The sequence below is a fragment of the Grammomys surdaster genome, unplaced genomic scaffold (genome assembly GCF_004785775.1).
Source record: "Grammomys surdaster isolate TR1022 unplaced genomic scaffold, NIH_TR_1.0 125690, whole genome shotgun sequence".
Classification (NCBI taxonomy): domain Eukaryota; kingdom Metazoa; phylum Chordata; class Mammalia; order Rodentia; family Muridae; genus Grammomys; species Grammomys surdaster.
The window spans coordinates 36,993-59,883 of record NW_021620526.1 but is presented as its reverse complement, the minus strand read 5'-3'; the positions used below and the strand labels follow the sequence as shown (position 1 = coordinate 59,883).

At 47.8% G+C, this 22,891-nt stretch overlaps 1 protein-coding gene across 1 annotated transcript in view; it reads left to right on the top strand.

The window, feature by feature from the left end:
* Window positions 1-9,515: 9,515 nt before the first annotated feature.
* Window positions 9,516-22,891, top strand: part of Znf185 (zinc finger protein 185 with LIM domain) — a 40,512-nt gene continuing 27,136 nt past the window's right edge. Inside the window, exons 1-10 of the mRNA XM_028788011.1 lie at window positions 9,516-9,550; window positions 18,078-18,155; window positions 18,324-18,447; window positions 18,791-18,844; window positions 19,607-19,645; window positions 19,731-19,808; window positions 20,306-20,389; window positions 21,005-21,088; window positions 21,995-22,078; window positions 22,392-22,433. Coding sequence (XP_028643844.1) covers window positions 18,122-18,155; window positions 18,324-18,447; window positions 18,791-18,844; window positions 19,607-19,645; window positions 19,731-19,808; window positions 20,306-20,389; window positions 21,005-21,088; window positions 21,995-22,078; window positions 22,392-22,433 — 623 coding nt within the window. The 5' untranslated portion in view covers window positions 9,516-9,550; window positions 18,078-18,121. The remainder of the gene's footprint in view (window positions 9,551-18,077; window positions 18,156-18,323; window positions 18,448-18,790; window positions 18,845-19,606; window positions 19,646-19,730; window positions 19,809-20,305; window positions 20,390-21,004; window positions 21,089-21,994; window positions 22,079-22,391; window positions 22,434-22,891) is intronic.

Sequence of the window (22,891 nt, the reverse complement as noted above, 5' to 3'; positions counted from 1 at the left end):
TCTAAAGAAAATATAGGGACAAAGAGTGGAGCAGAGACTGAAGGAAAGGCCATCCAGAGACCTCCCCACCTAGGGATCAATCCACCTGCTGATACCAAACCCAGACACTGTTGCTGATGCCAAGAAGAGCTTGCTGACAGGAGTCTGGCACAGGTATCCCCTGAGAGGTTCTGCCAGATCCTGACCAATACAGATGTGGATGCTCACAGCCAATCATTGGACTGAGCACAGGACCACAATGGAGGAGTTAGGAGAAGGACTGAAGGAGCTGAAGGGGCCTTATCTGGCATCAATGGAAAAGAGGCCCTTGGTCCTGTGAAGGCTTGATGCCCCAGTATTGAAGAATGTTAGGGCGGTGAGGTGGGAGCGGGTGGGTGGGTCGGGGACTGCCCTCATAGAGGCAGGGGGAGGGGGATGGGATGGGGGGTTCCAGAGGTGAAATCAGGAAGGAGGATAACATTTGAAATGTAAATAAATAAAATAGCCAATAAAAATGAAAAGAAAAAAAAATCAACTTCCTGCTAGAAGCAATGAACTTGCCTTGAAACCTGAGAGTGGTAGTAAGGCAAGTGAGGGAGACCTCAGTCAACACTAAAGCTTGGAGACAGGGTAAGTCTTGGATGTGAACAAGCAGAAATCCAGTATGAACTAAGTGTGAGCAAGAGGCTGGGGCTATAGCTTGCACCAGTCCTGAATCAGAAGCTACAGAATCTCAGAAAGTGTCCTGTTGCCTGCTTGCATAGAGACCACAGAACTAAACCCCTCTGGGTGCTTTGCAATGAATGGATACAGAAGATTGACACCAGCAGCCAAGAGAGCAGAGAAGAGATGAGGACACCAATATAGACTAGGATGGCAATGGCAATGGGTGTTGGTAGGAAGTGCTTGGGAAGATAGAGCTGCAGCCAGACTTGCTGATTGTTTGAATGTGGAGGAAGCATTCTGATAATAAAGTCAGGGAGAGAAGATTGCTTTGGAGGGCAATAGGGCACTATCTAAGAAGTTTAATCTCAGACCGAAGCATTCCATCTCCAAGGAAAGCTCCTTAAAACAGAAGGTAAACAACTGAAAACAGCTTCAGTAAGTCCCCAAAACTGACCAGATTCACTAGGCTCCTCCCTCCCAAGAATAAATAATAAAGACTGCTAAGACTTCATCTCAGACAAACCAAGCTGCAGACAAGACTGAGAACAGACCAGCTGCCTAAACACTCAGAAGCCAGCTAAGCTGCCTGGAAGAAGTTTAGACCAGCTTGAAGAGTCAATTGGAAGGAACACTCTCTAAGCCTGCCTACAGGCTGTGCAATGTACTCCAGGTCCCCAGCTTTTGTGATCTGTCACCCATGCTGGGGTGGGCTTTGGTGATGCACCTGTCTTTGAGTCATTTCTGATCCTGTAAGTAACCCCTTACCCATATTCCTGTAAGTAACTCCAATAAAACTCATTGGTTCACCAAGTTGGACTTGGATAACATTCATACTTTGTTTGATCTGTTATAGTCTCCCTATCTGGGATGAGGGGTGTGTGTGTGTGTGTGTGTGTGTGTGTGTGTGTGTGTGTCTGTATGTGTCTGTGTTCCTATGTGTCTATATGTGTTGTGAAAGTCTGTCACAAAACAAGGGCTTAGAATGGAGGACAAGAATATTTTTGAACATGTTAGTTTTAGTTGATTCTTAAACATCCATGTGGTGAATTCAAACAGCAATATTTGTAACAGCAGAAGTTCATTGAGTGCTGCCAAGAAACAAACTGTATTATAAACAGAAGGCAAATTTACAATGTTTTCCTTGTCCCACGAAGCCAAGTAATGGTACTCTTGATTCAAGTGTAAAGATAGGAAATTGAAACACAGGGCAAGTAACTTGGCTAATTTGCATAATTTGTTTGTACCCACATAATCTGGCTCCAAAGAAAGTGAACCTAACTTTCATATCTCCTGACAAGTGGAGTGTCAGAAAAGCCACATAAAACAAGTCTTTCTAGAAGGAAGGAACAATCAGTTGTACCTATGAAGTAAGGGCAGGGATGTGAATGGTGAGTTTGACAATATGAATTGCTGACAAGAGGGATTTTAAGCAAGTGGTAGGGTTGAAATCCTGATGGGAATGAGATTGTGAAAGAATGAGAAAAGTAGAAGTAATGAGTCCAGAAAAGAAGTAAGGTGGCAGTAGGGTTCACTGATTGACGATGGTGGTGGTGGTGGTGATGGTGATGGTGATGATAGTGTTGATGGAAAATACTCCAGATAAGATGGGTGATATTAGCCAGGCAGTGGTGGTGCACGCCTTTAATCCCAGCACTTGGGAGGCAGAGGCAGGCGGATTTCTGAGTTCGAGGCCAGCCTGGTTGGTCTACAGAGTGAGTGCCAGGACAGCCAGGGCTACACAGAAAAACCCTGTCTCGAAAAGAACCAAAAAAAAAAAAAAGATGGGTGATAATTTTGAAATGCTAGGGGTTGAGTTCATGGCCTTGAATATGCTAAGTGTTCATTCTACCACTGAACTGCATTCCCAGTAAGACAGACATTGTTATAGTACAAAAAAAAAGGAAATGGTTATGGGAGTAAGGAGGTGGTTCTGTCAGTAAACTGTTTGCCATATAAGCATAAGTACCTGAGTTCAATCCCTATAAACTCTGTTTAAATTTTTAAAAAGCAGGTGTCTCTATATACACCTGTAATCCCAGCACTGGGATGGTGGGAACAGGAGGGGACAGAAGGATCCTGGCACTCATTGGCCAGCTATTCTAGCTGAACCAAAATGCTTGAGGTTCAGTTTTTAATCTTGTTGCAAAAAATAAAATGGCCAAGTATAGTGATATTTCTAATTCCAGCACTCTGGAGCAGAGGCAGGGAGATCACTGTGAGCCCAAGGCCAGCCTGGTCTATGTAGCAAGTTCCAGGCAAGCCACAGCTACATAGTAAGACCCAGTCTTAATACATAAATAATAAACAAACAAACAGAGAGCAGCTGAGGAAGTCTTTGAGAAGGATTTAGGAAGGCGCACTGTTCTACACAGTTCTATGACCTTGGACACCTCTGTTCATTGACTTGGAACAAGTGTTTCAAAGATGCAGGCATTTTACTTTGCACATACTTGATGCTGATACAGGAGTGATAAAGGTGACAGAAGAGGATTAGGATGTTGTAAAACACTGTGGATGAAAGGATGGACTGTGGACTTCATTATATTGTGAGACAAAAAAGGGAAAGGCTAATGAATGAAAAGCAAAGAGAGAAATCGGGTTTGGAGCTCTGCAAAGCTTCATGGATATTTGTCCCTGAACCAACTGAACAAACCGTTAGAAAAAGAGGAAGTTGTAAAAATAGAAGCTTATATTAGAGATTTTAGAAATCCAGACACCATGCCAGGTGTTTGAAGTGGACTTGACAGAGCCTTTGGAGACAAAAAGGTAGGGAAAATTGGGAGCCTGCAGGTTGGTGATGGCCAGGCCCAGATATGAGTGACTAGTGTCACATACTTATTAGCCTACTGTTGTCCTCTAGTCATTTTCCCCCACCTTCTGCAAATCAAAGCAGACCTAAGTTTTCATTCCAGGACAGACTAGCCTATCTCAAGTAAGATGAGTGTGGGGAGTTTCTCCTGGAAAGGGCTAGGGTTAAAAATGAAGTAGAGAGATCCCTCCAAAGGGGGGTGGTCACTCAGAGCAGCATCTTTAATGATGGCTGTGGCTTCAGTCTGTGCTTTCTAACACAGTAGCCACCAATCAATCCCATGGGCTGAACATTTGAAATGTGGCTGGATGACAGAAGAACATAATTTATAAGAGTGACTTATTTAAATTTTAATAGCAGGGCCCCTGAGTCTAAGCTGCTGTCTCTTAGAGGACAGATACAACCATTTAGAAATGAGCATTTGTGTGCACTCTGTAGCTCTCTGCCAGGTCTCCTAACCTAGGACTCCTGTCTGGTCAGGATCACATGACCCTCCCATACCCCCAATGGACATTGATGCCTGTATTAGTCAGTATAGCTCTACAGATATATACTCATTTCAGGTTCCATCTTCACAGACTCCTAGGCCTGGAATGGGACAAGAGGAAGAATTGAAAGTACATTCCCAGACTAGAGCCATATGGTCAGTTCATGATCCACAGAGACAGGTTACTAAAACTATATGCCATGAAAAGGAGTCAAGAGCATCCCCAGATAGGTCTGTCTGATACTTTATGATGAGAGCCAGACCTTTGCCCCGAGCTTGCTTTTACATGTAGGGGCCAGGAATCTGGCCAGTAGCAACTTGGACAAGAAGAAAGATGCTCATCTCAATTGAAAGATGGGATGGGTGAGTAATGATCCTGCTCAAACAGATAAGGAGCAAAACCCTACACTTATTCCTTCTGTTCTCTCAAATGTTGCTCCTCCCAACCCTGGGATGTCAAGGCAGCTAAGCATCCAGAGAAGTTTCTGAGAAAGATCAGAAAGTCTACAGCCTACAAGAGGTAAGCCAAAATCACCTGCCCCCTCCTGGGTACAGAAAATGCACTGAGGCTTCAGAGGTGTGCTGCACTTCCCTTTCTAAGTTGTGCTCTACAAGTAAGTACAAGGAAAGACTTCAACCCAATAGAGCAAATCCACACCTCTGGTACTTGAAAGCACCTCGAGTAGATGTGGCCACAGCTCTGTCAGACAGTGGCTTACCCCAGATCTGAGGTACCTCTTTCTCTGCTTCCTGCAACAGATGGAGTCCTTCAGAGGTTCAAGTACAGGCTGCCAGGCCTCCTAGTGCAGGGCCCATTAAACCAGGGTCCCAACAGAACCCAGTATGGGCTATGCCTTCCTGTTTCTGAACAGGTAGCAACTTCCAGACCTTTCCTTTTCCAGGCACTGGTTCACAATACCCAATAAGCATCACTCCTATGAGAGAGTCCCAAGAGCCTGAAACACTTCTGGGGCAATAATGAGGCTTCCTGGGAACTGATTTGGGCTGGCCTCCAGGAAGAAGCTCCCAGCTAAAGTCAGACAGCCCCTGGACTCCTAATGCTGACAAGCTCAAGCCCTCAGCAAGGCCCCGTGCTGGCCAGCAATGGCTAAACTAGCTCAGGAGATGAGGGGGCGCTGGGCAAGGAGCCCACTGTCTCCTCCTCATGACTTTCCTTCCTCCTCATCCCAGGAGCCTACTTGCCGGCCAACTGTACTAAAACTCCGGAAAACCATGGCGGGGAGGTTTTTCAATTAGAACATTCTTTTTCCGATCTGTGGATGATTCTTAAAGCAGCAAAAAGCCATTCTTCAGGGCATGTGGGGATTATCTGCCAGCAAGGCCTTGGCTCAGCTTGTGCACTCGTGCTCTGGAGGCCTGGCCTGGGGCAGCTTCAGAGCAAAAGAGAAAAGGCAGAGTCTGTTCTGGGGCATCAGGTCATGCAGACAGACTACTGGTAGAAAGTGTCCTGCTTATTCTGAAGCAATGTATTTGCAAGACAGCATAGCTTTAAGTATAGGGCTGGAGAACATTCCAGTCCCATTACTGGAGGATAAGCTCAAGATTCCCAGCAAGTCTGCAGCCTTTGAAGCAAACAATCCCTGGGCACAGAAGCTGCTCCTCAGAAAGGGGCTACTCTGTCTTGGTCACAAAACTGGGAGCTACATTTTCCTGGGTAAGATAGAGGTGGCAGTGGAGTAGGAGCCCTTGACAAGTATGAGTGTTTGTACATGCTGGAGAAGAGGCACAACCTCATAGTGGATTTGTAGGGGGTCACTGAAGGTAAAACTCTATGGGTAAGGAATTCACCCCAAATGCTGAGAATCTGGGCCACCTCCTAGCAGGTGAGCTGATTACAAACACAGAGTCCTGAGATCACAACCTCAGGCCTCCATAGGTCCATTCCTGGGTGTGGCTCTGCCTAGCTTGGGGACCCCTAGCTCAAGGGGACCCACCCTGCTGAGAGTCAGCAGTCACCCAGCAAGTATAAACTGGTTGAAGAGCTTAGCAGGATGAGGCAGCAGGGTGGGACCTGAGAAGGAGGGAGGGGAAGCAGAGAATTAGGGTACAAGCAAGAACCTGGCACTCCCTATATAACAAACTCGAGCACCCCAGTTTCTACCAGTTGGACACATAGCCCACTCAAAGCCTCTGGAGTCCTGCAGCAGACTATTTGTGGAATCTTTAGATACAGTCCCTCTCCCTGCTTCCATTTCTGTGTGTGTGCAGCTGCATAGTTTAGGCCTTTTGTCTTCAATATACTCTGGTGTAGGAATCCTACCTGCTCCACCTCTGGGTTCTGTTAGCTTTCAGTGTACCACCTGTTGTTCCTTTCCAAGCCTGGGAACTCTTCAGCTAAATAGGCCTACCTGAGCACTGCTTCCAGCTTTGCAGGTGAGAAGGGCCACCCTGGGGAGTCTAGTGATCCTGCTGGCCCATTCTCTCAGATAGTCACTTGTCCTCTGGCCCATCTGTTGGCTTCAGTCTGGTCTTCCAGAGAAGCTGTTTTGGTTACCTACCTGAGCTGTGGCCCCTCTGAACAAGAATATCACCGACCATGCCATGCCTTTCCTAGTAGTCCAGCCTGCTCCTCAAGCCTTCTACACTTAGAACAAGCTTCTGTGCTTTTAAAGCAATGCCTTGTTGGTAGCATTCCTGGGGGCTCCTGCCCAGTCCCCTTGGGCACTACTACCCAAGCTGCAAGGATGCCAGAGCCAGAAGGACAGGGTGGAGGGGAATATTGCAACTCTGAAAAGGGTTGGCTTCTTGGCCAGTCTTGGAGCTGAGTCAGGGACTAAGGCACAATATTGCAAAGGAGGGCCAGGGCCAGGTTCAGGCTAGGCACAGGTACATTTGTGTCTGGGAGACAGTTAACAACCACCAAAACCTTGGGGTAGAATTTAAGGGGAGTCCAAGGAAAGCTTCATGACAACCTGACAACTGAGAATGGGTACAAGATTACTGAATGTCCCTAGAGAGAGATGTCATCTCAACAAAGAGTCTTGGTCATATGACAGCACTTGGTTTATCTGAGTGTATAGCACTTATACATACCGGTATCCTAGCACTTAGGGGATTGAGCCAAGAGAATTGTTGTGAATCTGAGGCCAGCATGGACTTCATAGCACCTCTCCTCCCCCAAATGGTGCCTGGCTAAGGTAACTGGAGGTCGCTCTGGAAGAGGCAGGGGTGGAAAGCATCATTGGAAGATTCTGTTGGGGCAGTGAACAGGTGGGCAGGGCAGGGCATGACACCTACCATTCGAGTCAAACCCGTTTGCAGGCAAGATCCGCTGCAGGGCATGGCAGTCTAGTTAGGAGGGAGGAGTCCAAGCCTGGTCTCTTTGGCTAGAGCTGCCTTGAGGTTTCTGTCATGGACAGAGCCTGAGTCACTTTGGACAAGGAAAGAGCTTGAGATCTGCTGCAGCTCTTAATGACCAGCTATGGTATTGGATACCACTCTTGCTCATGCTCTACAGCTGGCCCTTCCTGATTCAATGCTCTGCAGCAGAGCTTTCTGTTTTCTGGAGGGCCTTGGGAGACAAATACTACCACCACTGTACTCCCTCCCGCCCATGGTGTATTACTTTGTGTTTTACATTCTGCTTCTTTTTGGGCTAGGTCCAAAAGGGTCTTGTGATCCATCCTAGGCCATACAGTTAGTATGTTTGGAAGCTAGGATGCCAAGCCAAATGGAAGGCCTTGGTGAGGAAAGGGGAAGAAGCATTAGATGCTGGCAACTGGCCTGGGACTAACAGAATTGGAAGGAGAAAAACACCTGTTGGCAGGAGACAAAGATTAACCACTCCTCCAGAACACACAAGGCACATCCTTTCTGTCTGATAAACCCCACAAAGGAAAGAACCCTCCTTTCAGAGTTGCAATCTCAGTTCTATCCCTTTCTTCTGCAAATGCCCCAGATCCTCTGGGCTGGTCTCTATGATCCAGAGAAAATGAGACAGGGTACCAACCTCCCCGAGCCCACCACTGAGAATAAAGGGTTATATACTGTCATCCAAGGGAACAAGGAGAGTGAGTGCACAGAAGGAAGTAGTCAACTTGACTAGGTGGCGGGCAGAAGAGGATGTCATCTGAAGAATGGCTGAGTTCAGTGGCAGAGGGATATAGGAAGGGCACCACAGAGTGTGAATGTGGCAATAAAGGTCTGAGGTGTGAGAGCACAGATGTACTCAGAAGACATGGGGAAGCCAGAGAGATTACAGTGGAGTGCAGGGTAACTGGTCTTACAGACAGAGGTCAAATATTAGGCCTTCTAAAGGCCTCTGCTTTTATCCCAAGAGCAACAGGAAGCTGTAGGAAAGAGCTCTAACCAGGTAGCATCTGATCACATACCCAGTGAAGATGCTTACTGTGTAATGGCTGAATGGGAAGGAGGATAAGTCACAGGCAAGGACACCCGTGGATAGATTTGAGGGCCACTGCTATAAAATTGGCAATACTTGAGGAAGCAGGACATCCCCCCTCTTTTATTTTCTTTTCTCCTTCCTTCCTTCCTTCCTTCCTTCCTCCCTTCCTTCCTTCCTTCCTTCCTTCCTTTCTTTTTTAGCCTATCATCCTGATAGGTTTTTGTTTAATCTGGCTTAACTACCTCTTCTATTGGAAGGACTCCCCTGACCTTGGAAGGGCTCCCCCGACCTCACAGTGAGGGTTAGGAACCTATGTTGGATGTTCTCTTAAGTTCAACACCCCTACTACATCACACACTTAGTGCCTTGCACGCACTAAGTATCCAAAAAACTTGAACGAATGGCATGTGTCTTCTGGCCTGCCCTGAGAGGTCGTCATGTTTTGCCTCGCTCCAAGAATGACCTTCCAGGGTGCAAGTTTTCCCAGGCGCCAGACAGAAGCTTCTCACTCACTTTTTTCTCCTATGTCTGACTTCCTGCATGATCTCAGCCATCAGTCAGCACCAACCCCCCCCCCAATCTTGGTCCTTTCCCCGCCCCTGTCTGGGATCTCCATCTGTAAAATGGATCTAGGCACAGTAGTTCTCTACAAACTGACCCGCCAGCATCTGTGGAAGTCGTTGGCCCAGAGCCTGGGCCAGATCTCGCAGGGCGCAGGCAGGGACGCCACTAGGCAGCGGGGGGGGGGGGGGGGGTTCACTTGGTAGAGTTCTCCTGGTCCCCGGGCTGGAAGCCCAGAGGAACTACTAGCCTGGAAGTTTTCCATGGCGGCAAAACTTTTTGGAGCTCGCTCTGAGCTGGGTGAGGGGAACCCCAGCCTTGATTTCTCCAGCAGCTCCGTCGGGCGGATCAGGGAAGGGGTGGGAGGACCGAGGACACTGGCGGGAGAATGTGCGGAATGTGCCAGGCACATCTACCTACCCCAGGAGAGGGCAGAGGAAGGGGGCCGGCCGAGGGGAGGGGCGAGGGGCGAGGCTCCCAGCAGCTGGAGAAAACCTGTTTGTCCTCCAGCGGGCGGAGCCCAGTCCGTGCCTCCTCGTTTCCCTGCGCGCTTCCCTCTGCGCCTTGCTCCCCGCGCCCGCTGACGCGGCCTGGCTGGGTCCAGCGCTACCCACCCGAGGGAGACCACGCACCACGCCCACCTGACCCTCTGCCTTTCACACAAGCTGGGCATCTGTACCAGGTAGGGTTGTTGATTCACTGTCCTAAAGAAGTGGCCTGACTTCGGGGAGGCAACAAGGAGCACCCAGTTTGTGTCCTCCTGGACACAAACCAGGGCCTCAGTTTCCCTACTGATAATTCAGATATTCTCCAAGCATCCCTCTTGGGGTTCCCGTCAGGGAGGCAATATCCTCGGTTTCTGCTTTTTACCGCAAGTGAAGAAACAGGCAAGGTTCTTCAGAGTGACCAACAAAAGCAGGTTGCTCTCTGGCTGGCATAGTCCCTCTGTCCTACTCATTTGTGGATAAGACTGATTGTTAGTAGACTGCCAGCGGGGAGGAGGCAGGGTGAGCCTAGAGTTGGTGTGTTGCAAGCATCACAGAATCCCACATCCTCAGTCAAATGTGCCCATCTTGTAGATAAAGTGAGGCAAGTTTACTCACGAATCCCCTCACTGGCCTGAAGCCCAGAGCAAAGGGACTTGGTGGTTTGTGATTAGACATGTACTGGGCACTGGGCAACCTCAGGGCTGGGAAGGGAGCTGCTCATAGACAGAAGGTGCCGAATCAAGCGTCATTGTGGTGTTATCAGAGGGATCTGCCGTGCACAGTCTCTGTGACTGGATTGTTTGTGTGGGGGAAGGGGGTGCCAAGAGCCTCGTCCTCTTTGGAACTGCTTAGAGAAAGGCTGAAAACTCAGATCCTCCTGTCGGCTTGGCCACTTCCTTCTGCACTGTGGCACCTGTCAGCTCCACTGGTGTAAAGAAGCCTCACAGGGCCCCCTCCTCTCCAAGGCTGTGGAGTCTGTAAAGTTTATTGGGAGTTGTGTTCTTCACAAGCCATTTGTACTGAGTTTTGACAGTAAGGCAGGTGGTGACACCTGCTCTTGGTCTTGTCTTGCTCTTTGGATTTCTAGTCTAGACTGGGGCAGGAAGCAGGTTTCCACAGACTGATAAACCTGACTAGTGGTGAGGGGCTCTGAATTGGAGTAGGCTTATGAAGTTCTCATCTTCCCACAATCTCAACTGGCTCATCTGCACAAACAGTGCCAGCTTGGTTGCCAACAAGTCTCCAGGACACAGGTGCACATACCAGGTACAATTTGCTGGAGGGCTTTGGAGAATGTGTTGTTCACTTCACCACCCTAGCCCACTCACTACAAGATTACAAGATTGGAAGGAACAGAACCATCCCAACTGACCTGTTCCCATCAGTTATCAGAGCTGGCTGGGGTTCTGCACTCAGTGGAGCGGAACTGATAGATGGTTGCTGAGCTGGGCTCAAAACTCAGTGTGGCCTCTGGGCCTTTCTCTTACCCATGGTGCTGTAAAGACACTATCTTCACTGACCATGCACCCTGCTACAGGTGATATGTTGGATAGTTTTATCACCCTGATCTGCCATCAGAGTCCCCTTACCACAATGCCCTGGTCCTGGTATCAGCTCCATTGGCATAGCTGGTGTCAGTTCATTTTTCCCCAAAAGAACCTGAGACATAGAATGAGGGCTTTACCTTCTCTTGTGGATCCACATGGAAACATTTGGCAGATCTTTTCAGCTAACTGTCCATGCTAGAATGACCAAAGTAAGAGGGTGTGGGCAGGGAAGAGGGAGGGGGTCTGGGTACAGAAGAAGCTGGAAAATGCAAAACCTAGAGGCCCTGAACATGTTGTTCTCCAGGGCTGATGTGCAAACTCAAACTCAGAGGTGAGGAGGGTGGAAGGAATCTGCAGCTTAAGAAGATATCCCTGAGGAATTTATCTGCTGAAGAAACTAAAAAGCTGCTCTCAGAAACACTGTTTGGTCTTTTCCTGTGGGCAGTACGCACTTCTTGTTTTGAGGGGAAGCTGGGAATTTGAGGAGTACATAGAGCAGTTTTTTACTTACTTGTTAATGTCTGCTTTGTAGCCCCTCTTCTTGCCCAGCTGCCCTTGAGGTTACTGCTGGTGGCCTGGGGAGACTGTGGAGCTCTGGAGATACACCCAAGATTCAGAGAAGACTTGGCCTCTGGGGCCAGTAGTGAGCAAACACAAGCTACTGGTGGTGGCTGTTGGTGGTCCCTGTCTTTGGTTCCATCTGTGGGCACACCTCAGGCATGAGGTTCAGCCCCCTTGGGCTGATCCCTGTGATGGTTGGCTCATAAAACCACTTTCTGATGACTAAGTCACTTTCCCAGAGAGCTTGATGTGGCAGAAGGTTGCTATGGAGAGAGGAGGCACCAGGATTCCAGTCGCACGAATGGGGATCCCTGTTGAAAATGCTGACACCAGGCATTGCCTGGTTTAGCTTATAAAGAAAGAGAGAAAAACACAAAAAACCCAAAAAGCAGACCTTGCTTCACCATTTCTGACCATGTGCACACTCAGCTCCTACTCATTCTTTCATAGTTTAGGACCTGATCCAAGGGTGCCTCCTTGATCCAAGAGAAATGCAGCACTCTGGCAGGCCCCTCAGGGCCTGTCTGTCTTCCTCTGACTCTTGTCTATCTCCCCAGCACCCAGCCTGATGGATAGCTTTCTATAGGTGCTTGTTGCAGTAAAGAATGTGACCTTGGGCAAATGCATTCTCCTCTCCTGGATTCAATATTCTTATCCCAAAATGGGGGTAGTTGTAGAAGCAAGAATAGAGTGAAGGGGACTTTGAGCTTGAGTTGGACAGGAAAGTACAAGAGAGACTATAGAGGGCTTGGTGGGGAGAAGGCTGTAGAAACATTTTTGGGTGCTGCGGAGCTGATGGATAGTTCTTTATTTTTATTTTTTTTTCATTCTCAGTAGAGGATCACTTTCAAGAAGGACAAAAGCAATTTGGGCAAAGTTAGGAGCAAGTGGGGCTGAGTTCCTTTCATGAAGGATGGAGAGTTGTTGGTTCCAGGATACCCAGCCCCTTTGACCTCATGACATGTCCATCTGCAGATGGAGATAGCATCTCTGATAGATCAGGGCTAGCTTCAGACCTTAGATTTCAGGTTGCAGAAATAGCTGTTGTGATGTGAAGATATGAGAGAGGTGCCTAGGACTGTGGAGGAAGACTTAGGAGTTCCTCTGTGCCCTTTCTTGTGGGATAGCTGCAGAGGTAACAGTAGTAACAAGCTCATATGGTGAATTGGAGCCGAGGTCTTGTTGGGAACAAGAGGGTTTCCACTATCCTCAGCAGGGTGGCCTCACCCAGATATCTCAGAGGCATCTCTAAGAGCTCTTCCCAGCAGCTCTTAGTGGTCCTGTAGGCCAAGGCACACCTGAATTAGCCCAGGATCTTCAAGCATTTTTAATACCATCTCTCTGAGAGCCAGAAAATGATTACATGAGAGTCGGAGGATTCTAGGGTCTTAGGAATGGCAAATAGCTAAGAGTACCCTTTTCCCCTTGGGGTTTTCAGCTCCCTATCCCATTGAAAAGGACATGGCCTGCCTCAGACATTTTCCTCTCAGGATTCCTCTAGCACAGACGCCAAAAAGTCTAGAATCTGGGGTTTGGGGATAGGATGGTGGGAGGTGAAACTCCAGACGTTCATGCAGAAGTCATTTACCTGTAAAGCACATTTGCAAATACCACCCCCTCCCACCATGCTTGCTTTTTTCCATATTTCATTTTTCCCTCTACAACCCAAAGCTCTTCCAACTCTTTTTTTTCCACATAGTATACCTCCTTCCTGCTGCCTTGTTGGCTTGCAGACAAGAGCTCCAGGGACTAGAGCATTGCAGACAGGCCACATGCCAGAGGGGCCCAGCCTTCAATTCCTGGGACCTGTACACTGAGCAGCAGACTCAGGAGCTCAGACTAGAGACAGCTGCTGCTCAGCCTGTACTCTGGTAGAGCCAGCTCTGTCTAAGGTCTCTAAATCACTTGCAACTAGATCTCAGCACCTCCTGGACCAGTGACAGTAGTGTTGGAAAGCAACTCATCTGCTGACTGCTGCTGAGACTCCAGTGCAGGACAGAGGGAATCCAAATGCCCAGGGTTACAAAACCTGGCCACAGGGAGCCTGTTTCACAAATGGAACATTTCATGACTCCAGTCCTGTTGGCCTGGAGAGAGAATTAAGTTGGCAGCTTGAGTGCTAGTTTAGGTCATCCTGGGTTCAGTTTGTGGGCTAAGTGCATTCCTTGAGAAAGGATTGGACTAGCATAGCTAAGTATGCTGAATGTGAGTCGGGGGGGGGGGCTGTGGTCATGTTTCCTGAATTTTAGAATTTCTTAGCCCCTCATACTCCTGTCAATGACCTAGAGACTGAGAACCCAATGCCTTTTCCACCCTGGCAAACCCAGTACACCTGCTCATCCTTGCACTTCCCTGTGCAGCCTCTAGAGGGAGATTGCCAGAGCCAAGATTTTCACTACCATGCTGGCCTTCTACCACATAAAAAGCAGCAAGCTCTTCTTGGGCTGCATTGATGAACAGAGAAGCTGCTCTAAAGCCTCTGCTTTCCCCACAGGAAAAAACAGATACAAGGGCTCGGGTGCATTTTGAGAACAGAGCTTCCCTAAGGCCATCCTTGCATCTGTTGGTATAGGTTGGAGTGGGCAAGAAGGGAGGGGTGGAAATACTCTGACCAAAGAGCTGCCTAATCTGACTGGGCTCTGGGGCTCAGGAAGTTTGGATTCTCAGATTTGTAGAGCCCAAACCAAGCTCTTACAGGACAGCCATAGAGGACAGCTATAGCATCAAGGGTCTGTTTCCCTTGCAGATTTTGATTTTTGCAAGTTTGGTCCTGCACCCATACATGCTGGTGAGGAACCAAGATGCCATGTGAGAGGAGGGTTTGTCCAGGGTGATAGAACTAGTATGAGGATGCATTTTTCTTTCCACAGACCAACTAAATCTCTGAGAGTTCTCCTGACCTCCAAGCAGTGCCCATCCAAGAGATGAGCATTTGCTGCCTTATCCATCTTTGATAGCAAGTTTCTGGGAGACTGGGGCTTAGGACCACTTTACTACTATCCTTATGACCAAGCCTATGCCTCTTGAAAGCAGGTGGAGCCTTTGCCTTCAAACAACACAAAAATGCTTGCAGGCAAAACTTTTCTATAACATGGCCCCAATGTCAGGCTGGCATTGGATTCCTACAGATCTCACTTGATCCATCTGCATTTAGCCACTGGGTCACATGCTCTTGCTCTATCTTGATAGGTTTTCATTCCTAGGGAGTCTATCCAGGACTCTGTACTAGGAAACAGAACTGTAGTATGAGCTCTGTAAACCTGGGTACTCTCAGAGTCCTTGCCTGGCAAAACCAGATACTGACCCCTGCAAAGGGTTTGCATGCTTGGAGAAGTGGAGTTGGGCTTCCTCTCCACTCCTGGGCATAAAGTATCACAGTTTATCTTTGGGAATGAAGCTCTTCTCCCTCATACCTCTTTCCTCTTACTTGCACTCAGACCAGTGCCTAGCACACAAGCATGGAAACAAACCCCATCACCTATAACCTTAGGCAGCATCTTATTGTCACACTACACTAAAATAATCACTAATTTCTCTCAGCTGGTGGAGTGTTTGCCTACCATGAAGCTCTGGATTTAGTCCAAAGCACTGCATAGACAAAATGTAGTGGTGTACATACATATTCCCAGCACTTGGGAAATGTAGGCAAGTGGACAGAAGCTAACCATCACACTTGACTACATAGTGAGTTAAGGCTAGCCTGGGAAAATGGATGGGTGGATGGATGGATGGATGGATGGATGGATGGATGGATGCCAGCCTGAGAGAATGAATGAATGAATGAATGAATACAAAATAATGTTAAAGGCTTTACTTCTTTCTCACTCCTAGTTAATCTTTACTTGACATTTACCAACTTCCAGTGAGCTGCCCTAGTCTTCATTCTATTTGAGCAGTGATCTTTTTCTTTGTTGGTTCTCAATAGAGAATCTCAAATAACCCAGGCTGGACTTGAACTTGCTGTGTAGCCAAGGATGACCTTGCACTTCTGATTCTATTGCCTCCACCTCACCTGTGCTAAGAATACAGGAATTTATGTGGTGGTGAGAGTGGAACCCAGGTCCTTGCGGATGTTCAACAAGTACTGATCCAACTGCACTACATCCCTAGGCCCTTTCAGGTTTACTATCTTATTAGAAGGGGAATTAGATTTCTGATATGTAGTCAGGTCTGAGGGAAAGCTGGTGACATGGAAGCATCAGCCCCAGTTCTTTCTGGCACACATCGTTGCTCCTTTGCCTGGGGAGGGTCTTAATTTGAGAAGTGGCTTATTTGGTTCTAATATGTTAGGAAACTTCTAGACAACATGGCTATTGGATCTATCAAGGGGAAACCTCACAAGTTCTGGGTTTAATACAACACCTAGCATAGATGTGGCTGCTTTAGTGGGCATGAAAGTCACCAGCTTGCCCAGTTCCTATGTAGAAAACAGTGGCCACAGTCTCTGGGGTCTTAGTATGTCCTTGAGGTGCCTTACAGAAAATAAGTTAAGGCAGTAAAAAATGGCCTAGTATAATTTGAGGAACCAACCCGTGGGGTGTGTAGGGGCTAATTTGCTTTCATGCAAAGAGGAGACGAACTGTTCAAGGTTTTCACAGTTGATAGCATGAAAAGACCTAGGGACTGAAGGCTCAGGCTTTAGTGGTCTGCATACAGGCACTGACTGTACCATGCATTTTGGCACATATGGCCACTACATATGTCTACTAGGATGCAGACAATTGAGTTTATGCAACCATAAGAACAATTGAACTCTGATGTGGCAGCTTCAGTGCCATGATGAGGTTGCATTCCTGAGGTTGCATGTAGAAGGCTCAGCCTGCCTGGACTGCTCACTAGGTACAGTTTATGGAGAGCAGGCTCTTGCTGATGTGGCTAATTTTGTTTGGTGTTGGCCTCCTTCCCTTCCTCTTTAGTGTGCCCCCAACTTCCATGGAAACGTATCTAGGTCCTGCCAGCTGGCACCATTACTGAACTGGTCAGAGCCTAGCCCCAGAGGGACCCAGGGGGTTGCAGACCTCAAGGAGAAAAGCCTTTCTGCCTTAGCATCTCCAGGGCCTTGTTTTCTGTCCTTTCCACACCTCTGAACCGCCTAGGTTCTTTTTATATCCAAAGGAGCTGGTGTGGTTATTAAGAGAAATATCCAAACCCACAGTCTAGGCCTTTCCTCTTCCTCAGCTTTGAGTCTCTCAGCCTAGAGAACAGACTATGAGGAACCTGTTGGGTCTGACCAGAGTCTCCTCATATGATGCTGAGGCCACTCCTTAACATTGGGTGACGAAATAGGATGAGGAGCCCACCTCAAATAGGGCTGCAAATACCCACTTTGTCCTGTACTGATTAGAGAACACTGGCTGTCTTTCCTTCAGCAAACAGATTTAAAGTCACTACAACTTGGCTTTTGTCCAGCTGCCAATGATATTCCTGACTTTACAGCAGTCCAGAAATGTAGATCATTTCACTCTAATCTTACAGATGATAAAACTGAGGCGGCCCAGAGAGATTGATTTGCCCAAGGCCTGGCAGCTAGTGAAAGAAAGATGATCGAGCCATATTAATCTCCATGACAGTGTTGGAACTTCCTTATGACCACAAGCTCCCTTCACCAGAGTCTTTCCATTAGCACTCTCTGTGGCCTACCCTTAATAACTAACTAGAACAGACAATTCTTGACCACCCACATGTTTCCATATTCTCCAGGTGAGCAGCCATGGCTATACAGGTAGGTGTAGTACCCAGCAGTGGAATGTGTGCTTAGTCCTTGGCCTCTCTCATACATTCTGAATTCCACCGATTCTTGTCACCCTTGATACCTTGAAGGGAAACCTGTATGATCTTGCTGTGCTAAGATTACTCCAGGTTTGTTTCTCTATTATGATTTCATGCCTGAGGCTAGGTGCTATGCTAGAGAAAATATATTCATTTACTTCTGGAGACTCAAAGCCATAGCAGTAGCATCAGCTTGATTCAGGTAAGGGTCTCATGGCTGGTAGCATTACAGTGGTAGGCAAGAGAACCTGAGTTTGTAAGATGGAAAACCAGAGAAAAACCAGAGCTGGGCCAGACTTGCTTTTTGATAGCAAACACTCATGAGAACTACTCAATTTTCCTCAAGACATTAATTCCATCATACAGAACCTCTCCCAATTATCTAATCCAACCTTATTTTGTGTCAGGGGTGGGGATGGGAATGGGTGTGGGTGTTCGGGTGGAGGGGCTGATTATAGATGCATACATGTTCATATGCACATGTGTGTGCATGTTCATATGCAAGTGTGGAAGTCAGAGATCAATGTCAGGTGTCATTATCACTGTTTGCCTTATTTTATGAAATAAGGTCTTCTAGACTGACCTGCCAGCAAGCCTCAAGGATCCTCTTGTCTTTGCCTTTCCAGTACTAGAGCATAAGGTGTGTCACCATGGCAAGCTCTGACTGAGTCATTTTCCCATTCCCCAAAATTTCACTTAAGTGTCCACTCTTAATACTGCCACATTGGGACCAAGGTTCCAACACAAGAGCTTTTAGGGGACAAACCACATCTAAACTCTAATGGTGACCCACAAGCCATTACAATTCATATATTGACAGATCTGTGTTTGTCTTTGTTCCCAGGAGCCCACTGAATACACTAATTACAGAATTGAAAGATAAACATCATGAGTATTTCTTCATTAGGAGGTATTGGGAAAGGTGAGCCTGGGTTCCATGTCTGCCTGAATTATCCCAGGCAAAGCCCTAGAGGGCTATGAACACTGCCCATGCAGCTAATGGATGACCTCATAATGGGTGGACTGGCAAGGGCCCTGGGACTAGGGGCTATAGCTCCCTGTTTAAGGCTTTTCGCCTTACCCCTGCCAGGGAGGCCTGTACCATCTGGCGAAGAGGAGCGCAGTAATATCCTAAAACAGATGAAAGTACGAACTACACTGAAGGGTGACCAGAGCTGGATCACCAAGCATGACGACTCTGAGGACCATGCCATGTAAGTTCAGGACACAAGGCCAAGAGGGGAAGGCAGCAATAGTGGAGGCATGTGACCCAGTCCTTCCTGGGGATGCCAAGGACATTCCACCATTTAGAGCTTCGTCAAGCTGTGTGTCCTCTGGGCCAGCCAGGTGACATTAAAACTTGAAAACCTAAACACAGCCACAAATATCACAATCCTATGTGCTTAGAGGAATGTGTAGTCAAATACCTACCTGTAAAGTGGGTCAGGAAAGGGGAAGGTGGTGTTACACAGCAGACTAACTTTGGGATAGAGACACAGGGGTAAGAGGTGATGAGGAGCATGGGAGCCACTATCTTCAGGGCCTGTCTTTCTGCAGAGAGCAACTCTCAAGTCAAAGCCGAGCCACATCCAGAGACGAATCAAATGTCAGGTAAGAGGTGTTACCCAGCTGACTATTATGTGGACCCCAGGAGCTCTTCTGCAAGGAGGTGTAGACCTCACAGAAGGAACACATAGGGAGCAAGAATTGAGAGAGTATGGGAGATCTTTAATGAGTCATTTGTAATGTTCTTTGAACTTCCCTTTTAGTGTTTTTGCCCCCTCTCTCACTATTTCTAGCTTGTTCTCCTTAGTGCTCCCAAGACTTCTGAATCCCATCTATCATTGACAAACAACAGGCCCCAGTACTCAGCTGTTAACCAGACCTTCTGCTTTCACACTTCCACTGCCACTTGGAAGTGAGTGTTCCAAGGATCAGAGGAGGAAACATTCTAGAGGAGTGGGGAGGGAAGGCGGTAGGGCTTTACCTTCCATCAACACAGCCCCAGGTTGAGGTCAGCCTGGGCTTTGGCCAAAGGACTTTCAGTCTGATACAGGAGAGAACCAACAGATCTCTCCTTCAAGTGCCCTGGTGCCTGGCAGATCAGAAACTTCTGGAACTCTGCAGTAAATGTTCAACCATAAAGCAATCCTGGCCTGGTACCTGCTGTAAGGCTATGCTCACATGGTTGTGGAGGAGTCAGCCATGGCAGTGTTCCTGGAAGAGACTGAAGGAGAGATAGATGGAGCAGAGTGGGCACCTGGCCACTGTATTAGGACACCTATCAGCTGTTGTAGCTGGAAATAGGGTAAAATAAGTGGTCTGAAATCCATAGTAAGGCTACAATTTCCTTTATGTCTTTTCTCTTGGCAGGTCTCCAAACACAAGGGCTCCTGCTGGTTACATCATCCGGTAAGTGACTTCCAGACCCTACCTGCATCCTCATGCCACTAGGGCCACAACCAGACTTTTCAATACCTTCTGGTGTCTCTTGTAGGGGAGTGTTCACCCGAACAATAGATAGCTCTTCTCACTCCCAGCATCGCCCCTCTAAGACCAACGGCGCTCCAAGAAGGTACATCCTGACTAGATGATCAATAGGAAGGTTGGGAGATCCTTGTCCAGGGCCAAGTCTGAGAGAGGGCTAGCAAAGCAGGAATGTCCTGTCTGGCTTTTTCCCAGGAATAGAGGCTGGGAGGGGAGGTTCTCACCCAGGGAGAGGGGCTCTGGACAAAGATGTGGATTATGCCCACACATCTTCATTCTACTTACTCTTCATCCCCTTGGTCTCACAGCAGGCACCTTACACTTGCTGAGGGCTTTGAGCTGTGTGCTTAGTTCACCTTTCCAGTACCCCAAGGTGTCATGTTACCTAAACACCTTGATACCAGTCAAAACTGGGGCACTACTGGAGAAGATATGGAAGAGAGTCCAGTGGGCTGTTTCCTACTCAGTTGGGTCTGCCCTGCTCAGAATGCCTGGCAGAGCCAACAGGAAGACAGTCACCCAGTGGCCTCTGTCCTGTCTTTCCTGGGCTGTGGTTGGGCAGATGGAAATGACTTGCTCTTCTAGTGCTTCTGGGAAGCTGGGAGCAGCTAATTCTGGTCGTCCTCTTCAGTCTGGCTATAAGATGACTACAGAAGATTATAAGAAGCTGTGAGTATATAATGATGCCAGATACTGGACCTGCTGAAGGCAGGTGGACACTTACCTCTGAGCACAACCTGGGGAGAGCTATTCTTAGTGGCTTAATAACTTCTGCTACTTATAGATGTGGCCTGGAGCAAAGGATGACAAAGCTCTAGAAAAATGAATGGCCATGCCCAATACACTTTTTATAGGAGGCAAAGCATAGACTGTTGGAAGTTTCTTAGATTGCTACTGTCCCCATAGACTATTGGTGTGGGTATTTTGTACCTAAAACTGAGCTTCCCTTGAGGTTCCTTCCAAGGGCCCCTAGACTGGTAGGGGGCTCTAGACAGATGTCTGAATTGTGCCAGCACTTCCCAGGAGTCCACATCTTTATACAGCTTATTCCTTGCTCCCATCATCCTGTTTCATGGCACAGCTGGCTGTTGAGGGACCAAAAACAGGAGAAAAGAATGCTGGTTTTTAATTGGGAGCAAGTGGCATGAGCTAAGACTCAAGGTTGCATCAGAAATGTTAGTATCATTGACAGTAATAAGTCAAGATGCTGAGGGTAGTAGCTTGTAGCAGAGAACAGCAAGGACATGGAGGAAAAAGAGCCGTACCTGCATCTCTCCCCCACAGAGCACCGTACAACATCAGGCGCAGTTCCATATCAGGGACTGAGGAAGAGGAGGTACCATTCACCCCAGATGAGCAGAAACGGAGGTGATGGTGTTCATTTTGGGCATACCCATGGGCAGGGCAGGGGCCAGAGTCTTCAGAGATTGCTGAAAAGAATCATACAAGCCAAAGTACAAAATGCATAACACATAAATCATGAGGACACCCCATGTCTTTCCTGAAGTCTAGGAACTATCTCTCAGTGCTAGGCCAGCTCAGGAGGCACTTCTGAGAAACTTCTAGGGGTAGAATCTAGGAAACACAGCTCCACTAAAAAGGCTCATGTATAGATTCAAAAGGTCCCAAGGAACTTGAAAAATATGCAGGGCAAAGTACCCTAGTAGAGGCCATCTGCACTGTTCTTTAAATGCAGGAATGGGTCCAGAGTTTCAAATGTTTACAAAGGAGTCCAGCTAAAGGCCAACATCTGCCAACTCATATGTGGTTTAGGAAGCATAGTGACAACCCCTTGCTAAAGGCATTGGAAGGCTGTCAGTTCTGTGCAAAAAGACCACAATTGCACGAGGCTTGAAATCTGGATAGTGCAGGGGCAGGCAAATGAATAAGAACCTCTGATGGTGGCACCTACCGAATGCTATTCTGTCACCTGCTTAAGTGTGTGCATTTAGTCAAATCACCAGAGCAGTAGCCAGGCTCAGTCACTGATGGAGTATAACAGCACCTACTTGCCTGGGTTGGGAGAGTCAATGAACCAATGTGAAGATGTCAGCATTCCTGAGCAGGGTTGGGTACATTCTACATGCTCCCTAAGTAAGGGTCCCTCCCTCAGTATCTTTTGTCCCTCTGAATAGTTCTTAGAGAAGTCCTACCCTGGCTTATCCTTCTCAATCCCATGGTGTACTCCTGAGTCAGCCAGTGAACATCCCAGCTAGACTGACAGAGAGGCTAGACTGATATGCATCAAATGCCTCCCCCCTTACACTACCCTAGGTCCCAGGCTGCAATTGGTGTTCTGAGGAAGACAGCCCCACGGGAGCACTCTTACGTCCTTTCAGCAGCTAAGAAGACCACTAGGTGAGTTTTCCAGGAATGAGGCCCTGTGGGCTTGAGCCTGCCTTGGCCACTACTGACTCCATGTTCTGGGCTCCTTCTTCTTTGCCTGGGGCTTCAGCTTTCCTTTGACTAGTGAAATAATGAGTTGAGTACCCCCATGAGAATTCCAGCTTGAGCTCCAGGGCTCTCAGATGCACTTCTTAGAAAGATAAACAGACTAAAATTAAGTAAGGTCCTGAGAATTGGAAAGGTTTGACACTGTCTTGGGAGAGGGGCTAAGATGACACCCACACTTGAGCTTTTCCAACACATCCCCATTCTGCTTGCTTTCTAGCAGTCCTACTCAGGAGCTGCAGTTGCCATTCATTGCAAAAAGGTAAATATCAGCAAGGAAAGCCTCAGGAGCCAGGTGCTATCCAGACAGTAAGCCTGCTGTCAGTCGGGATGCTGGGGAAAGGAGGGCAGCTCTCTCTGAGCAAAGAGAGTCATGTGACGCCAAGTCAGGCATCTTTCTGGAGGCCAGGTGAAGACACATGTGTCCCTTTTAGCCAGTTCTATGCAGTTAGGAAACTGGCTGAAAGAATGCTTTTGCTTAAGGCTGAAGTGGCCTTAGCAGATGTCCTTACTACTTCCACAAGATGATAGGCACCAAGAAACCAAAATAGCAAGAGTCCTTGCTCTTTCCCTGCTCTGTGCTCTCCTGTCACCCAGAACTAGGACCAGAACCACCAAGAGAAACTTCATAGGAGCTGACTGTGATGTTATTGATTAGTCATATGGAACAAGCGGGGTGAAAGGCAGAATAAGTCCTATGTCAGGAGACTAGTTGAGGGA